Source organism: Oncorhynchus nerka, linkage group LG4 (assembly GCF_034236695.1).
Source record: "Oncorhynchus nerka isolate Pitt River linkage group LG4, Oner_Uvic_2.0, whole genome shotgun sequence".
NCBI classification, from domain to species: Eukaryota; Metazoa; Chordata; class Actinopteri; order Salmoniformes; family Salmonidae; genus Oncorhynchus; species Oncorhynchus nerka.
In genome coordinates this window covers 69995365-70001212 of record NC_088399.1, presented here as the reverse complement: position 1 = coordinate 70001212, position 5848 = coordinate 69995365, and the positions used below count along the sequence as shown (strand labels likewise).

General features: G+C 44.7%; 1 protein-coding gene across 1 annotated transcript in view; it reads left to right on the top strand.

Moving 5' to 3' along the window:
* The window catches only part of LOC115128530 (trafficking protein particle complex subunit 9-like), a 330259-nt gene extending 325387 nt beyond the window's left edge, over positions 1–4872 (top strand). The window contains exons 24-25 of the mRNA XM_065017786.1: positions 3346–3569; positions 3692–4872. Of these exons, the coding sequence (XP_064873858.1) occupies positions 3346–3569; positions 3692–3877 (410 nt within the window). The 3' untranslated portion in view covers positions 3878–4872. The remainder of the gene's footprint in view (positions 1–3345; positions 3570–3691) is intronic.
* Positions 4873–5848: the final 976 nt, after the last annotated feature.

The following is a 5848-nucleotide window of genomic DNA, read 5'->3' as shown; positions in this document are numbered from 1 at the left end:
AGGACTTAATAGGAGTTTGTGTTGTAAATGTTCAGGCGGTGATTGAGGCGTGTGCGTGTGGACGTGTGTGTCGCCAGGGGTTGGCAACTGGCGGCCCGCTAGTGTTTTGTATCTGGGCCCCCAAAGGTTTTTAGTTTAAAAAAAGACTAAAATCACCAGGAATTCAGCTACAAATCATTGGTATTTTCAAATATAATCTAATTTGGGGTTTAGTTGTGGTCAATTTTCAGTTTCCAAATGATTATGATTATGTTCCAGCCCCCCGACAGAAACCAGCCTGTGACTCAGCTCATCTCACACTTGCCTTCCTCTTTTGTTCACTAGTTAATGTGCTGGAATTCATCATCCCTGTTTACAACTGTACCTGTAATTTGCACATCTCCTTACCGACCAGTTTTGAACAACTAACTCTAAACAATTGGAAAGGTGTCACATTAGAATCTCCTACCTATGAATGTTGTGTACTGTAGGAGTGTATTGTTAAGTCCCACAGGTCCCTCCAAGCTGTGGAGACACTAAAGCCCAAATATCATGAGCAATATGTTAAAGGAACTATTCAAATACTCACAGATCCATGTTTAGCATAATTGCACGAAATAATTACCTGGCTTTTATGTGAGTAAAAAGAAATCTCTGGATTATACACTGTAGAATCCAGTTAGAACTGAGTGGATTCCTACCAGAAAAACCCTCTGCTCCTCAGGGGTAGTGGTAATGTTGACGGTGACATCTCTGTACTGATCACATTAGTACTGTTTGACTTGACTGTTGTCTGTCTCAGTCGTCTCTCCCTCTCGTTTTACACTTTCAATCACATTCCATCACAACTCGTTTTGGAGACAACCTTTTCACAGACAGAGAGACATACAACGTTCTCCTCTAGAGAACCTCTGTGTATGTGTTCTCAGTTTTTGAAAGAAGTAGCTTAGTCTATTGCAGTGAGTTAAAAGACTGCTCGGTAGATTGACAATGCAGACGTATAGCTAGCTGGAGCTGAATGTGTCGTTCCAGGTTCCTACATACAGTGTAGCTTTAGATGTGTAGCTGAATATGTCGTTCCAGGTTCCAACATACAGTGTAGCTTTAGATGTGTAGCTGAATGTGTCGTTCCAGGTTCCAACATACAGTGTAGCTTTAGATGTGTAGCTGAATGTGTCGTTCCAGGTTCCAACATACAGTGTAGCTTTAGATGTGTAGCTGAATGTGTCGTTCCAGGTTCAACATACAGTGTAGCTTTAGATGTGTAGCTGAATGTGTTCCATGTTCCAACATACAGTGTAGCTTTAGATGTGTAGCTGAATGTGTCGTTCCAGGTTCCAACATACAGTGTAGCTTTAGATGTGTAGCTGAATATGTCGTTCCAGGTTCCAACATACAGTGTAGCTTTAGATGTGTAGCTGAATGTGTCGTTCGAGGTTCCAACATACAGTGTAGCTTTAGATGTGTAGCTGAATGTGTCGTTCCATGTTCCAACATACAGTGTAGCTTTAGATGTGTAGCTGAATGTGTCGTTCCAGGTTCCAACATACAGTGTAGCTTTAGATGTGTAGCTGAATATGTCGTTCCAGGTTCCAACATACAGTGTAGCTTTAGATGTGTAGCTGAATGTGTCGTTCCAGGTTCCAACATACAGTGTAGCTTTAGATGTGTAGCTGAATTTGTCGTTCCAGGTTCCAACATACAGTGTAGCTTTAGATGTGTAGCTGAATGTGTCGTTCCAGGTTCCAACATACAGTGTAGCTTTAGATGTGTAGCTGAATATGTCGTTCCAGGTTCCAACATACAGTGTAGCTTTAGATGTGTAGCTGAATGTGTCGTTCCAGGTTCCAACATACAGTGTAGCTTTAGATGTGTAGCTGAATGTGTCGTTCCAGGTTCCAACATACAGTGTAGCTTTAGATGTGTAGCTGAATGTGTCGTTCCAGGTTCCAACATACAGTGTAGCTTTAGATGTGTAGCTGAATGTGTCGTTCCAGGTTCCAACATACAGTGTAGCTTTAGATGTGTAGCTGAATATGTCGTTCCAGGTTCCAACATACAGTGTAGCTTTAGATGTGTAGCTGAATGTGTCGTTCCAGGTTCCTACATACAGTGTAGCTTTAGATGTGTAGCTGAATTTGTCGTTCCAGGTTCCAACATACAGTGTAGCTTTAGATGTGTAGCTGAATGTGTCGTTCCACCCTGGCTCTGTTTCACTAGGAAGGGGGCTCAGTGTGGCACGGCTCACCTCTCTGGTAGCTCCTTCCAGTCTTCAGGCTCCCTGTCTGTGTACGTCTGCCTGTGAGGCTCCGCAATCTGTGGTACCACACACCACAGCAGAGGACGCACCCCAACACACACCCACACCCGGCTCTTTCATGTCACATGGCCTCAATGGCTCTGAGTAGCACTTCTAACTACAGCCACAAGGCATTGCACTTGTGTGTGTGTGTTTCTCTCCCTCATCTTCTGACCCCCCCCAGAGGAGCAGAAGAACCATAGAGCTCATTATAGAAACAAACATGGTGGATCCACCTGAACCAAACAGTGCCATATCTGGATTGGCTACACATTAGAGAAATTTAATTTACACCTTAATTGAACTCAGTTGGACATGTCAGAGAGGGGCAATGCAGAGGGAGAGAGAAGAGGCAGAAAGAGGGGAGAGATAGTGCCTCTCTGTGAGAGTATGGGAGTAGAATGGGGGGGGTGGGGGGGTTCCAACCATCTCATTTGTCCCTTCTTGACAGAAATGAGTCATGCGTGAGATTGATAGGGTGCAGTCTGTATTCCTTTAATCCCCAGAGTTCCCTCGCTCTCCGTTAATTTAAATAAAAGCGCCTTTTAAACTATTGCTCCCACACCAGGAACAATGTGCTGCGAGACGTCTGCACATGTGAAGGCTGTGTATAGTGTTTTCGTGAATGCAAATGAAATGGAAACGGCATAGAGAGAGAGCTCTGAGGGCGGGTCATTCTGAGATGTGAATGCAGGTTGTTGAGGAGACGGAGAGAGACACGCCTGTGATTGGGGAAAAATACATGTTGAGTGAGATTGTTCCATGACGCGTTTAAGATCTCCACAAGTCTGTCTTCTGTTCACAAATGCATTACTATCTAAAAGACTTTGGTATCATTTTGCTTTTATTTTCAAAGCTACAGATTGTCTCAAGACAACCATACTGATAATGTGTTTAATTACAGAAATAGTAGGCAAACCTCAAATCCAACCAAGCACTAATACTTCATAGGGGAACTAATTCATTTACAACAGGTGACTGTGCACACAGCAATCTATGCTTCCATGTGGTAATTGAAACAATGTCTCCATATGTAGGTGTTCATCCCTAACTCCCTCTCTCTCTAGACGTGGTGGTGAACGGGAAACCGTGTGACTGTGACATCATCGCCGACTGTAGGGTGGGCGACGCCGTGCCATTGGAGGTGAAACTGACCAATCGTAGTAAGAACGCGGTCGGACCGTTCGCCCTGACCGTGGTTCCCTTCCAGGACTACCAGAACGGAGTTCAGAACTATGACCTGCAGGACACAGTCACCTTCATAGGATCTAACACCTTCTACATAGACACGGTGTGTGTGTGTGTGTGTGTGTGTGTACGTGCATGTTCGTGTGTGTGATTGGTGGTGAAACTATTCTCCATTGAGTTAGCTATCCATAGGCACTCTGAATGTCTTTTGTGTTGTTTTCCTAGGTGAAGCCCACAGAGAACTCTGTGTGTATGGGAGCCCTCCTGTTCCTCTACACTGGAGACTTCTACCTCAACATCAAGTTCCAGGATGACAGTGCTGGTCAGGGAAAGCAGCTACCCCCATCCTGGTTCGGCCTGCCCAGCGTGCACATCAAAGCCCTGGAGGCACCCATAGAGGCTGGGGCATAGAGAGCCTGGCACTCTATCCCTGAATATCAAACGTCTTTTTCTCGATCCTCCTTGTCTCTAAACATCAGAGGTAAACGAGGAGAGACGTGTTCACCCACTTACTGCCCACACCGCTGAAGGCATGGATGGATGGAGCAGTCGAGGAGAGACGGGTTCACCCACTTACTGCACACACCGCTGAAGGCATGGATGGATGGAGCAGTCGAGGAGAGGACATTGGACTAAATATTCTAGCGGTTAGCTGATGTCACTCAATCATTTGTAAATAGCTGCTATAACTCTGAGGTATTTGTGTGTACTCTCTGTTAAAGCATGTAGGATACAGTAGATCTTACTGGAAATTTTGGAAATCACCTTCAAAATCACGTGATGAATTTCATCACCATAATCATTGAAAAGTATCGGTCGTGGACTTTTTGTATTGTTCGTGTGAAAAGGTCACCTCTTTCCTGCTTTTCACTCAACTTCCCATTGATGCATGGCACTGTACCGTCCTGATGCGCTCCAAATGGGAGAAGTGTGTCAGGTCCAGTCAAGTTCTGTGTTGTGTGTCCAACCCTTCTCTCACAACAATCTGTCTGAGCAGCACCGTAGAGATACTCTCATGTAAACATGGTTACCAAGCAGCATCCTCCTGGTTATATGATCCTACTTCTATCTCTATGGAAATACGGTCATATATTCTGAGCATTTATTCCACTACTGCCATTAGCTTGATCTCTCTCTCTCTCTCTCTGTCTCTCTCTCTCTGTCTCTCTCTCTCTGTCTCTCTCTCTCTGTCTCTCTCTCTCTGTCTCTCTCTCTCTGTCTCTCTCTCTCTGTCTCTCTCTCTCTCTCTCTCTCTCTGTCTCTCTGTCTCTGTCTCTGTCTCTCTCTCTCTCTCTCTCTCTCTCCGTAAACATGGATTTTTACTACTGAACTCTGTATCATTGTCTATCAATAAAATCCTACAATGCATGTTCACAATAAATGTTGAGTTTAGCCAACTTCTGAAAGGGCGTTGTTTGCATGTATTTGATAAATGGGAGCAAAGAGTTGCATTCACTCTTCTGTGTGGCAAATTGACAAGTCTTGTAAACTTACCTGGTAACTTAATCTAGATTCCCATGCTGCGCTGGAACCCATCCCCTTCGTTCAGACAGAAGCACATAAAGTAATGCGTGATGCATCAACTCTCCAGGTTTACCCCCGTTAAATGAAGGAGGGAGAATACAAAGCCGGTGCTCATGTGTAATATACACAGAGTACCAAACATTAAGAACACCCTGTTGCCGTCGGGGCGTGGACTCTACAAGGTGTCGAAAGTGTTCCACATGGATTCTGGCCCATGTTGACTCCAATGCTTCCCACGGTTGTGTCAAGTTGGCTGGATGTCCTTTAGGTGGTGAACCGTTCTTGATACACACGGGAAACTTGATACACCCTACGGCTTTGCAGTTCTTGACACAAACCGGTACGCTTGGCACCTACTACCATACCCCATTCAAAGGCACATTGGTTAAAAAGCCTTCTTTAACCTGTCTCCTCCCCTTCATCTACACTGATTGAAGTGGATTAAACAAGTGACATCAATAATGGATCAAAGCTTTCACCTGGTTTCACCTGGTCAGTCTGTTTATGTTTTGTACACTCAGTGTAGATTTGATGAATGGAGAGTGAATGTGAAGTGTACCAACACACACACACACGTTAGCAAGTAAATCCTTTACAAAACAACATGTTATCATAACAAACAGGGAGCCTTGGGCAGAGTTCTCCTCCGCTACGTTGAATGAAATGTCATTATGGCAGGTAGATGAAGCACGTTGCTGCTTGCTGTAGAGCAGAATTAAACTGAGGAGACCAGGCGGGCTGGAACAGGTACTGCTGGTTCCTTTCACACATACTTTACTGGGAGCAATGCATCTCTCAATGCATTAATGATGTTTCCACAACCAGGTGCAATAGCGGCAGTCTTCTCTACAGCGATGA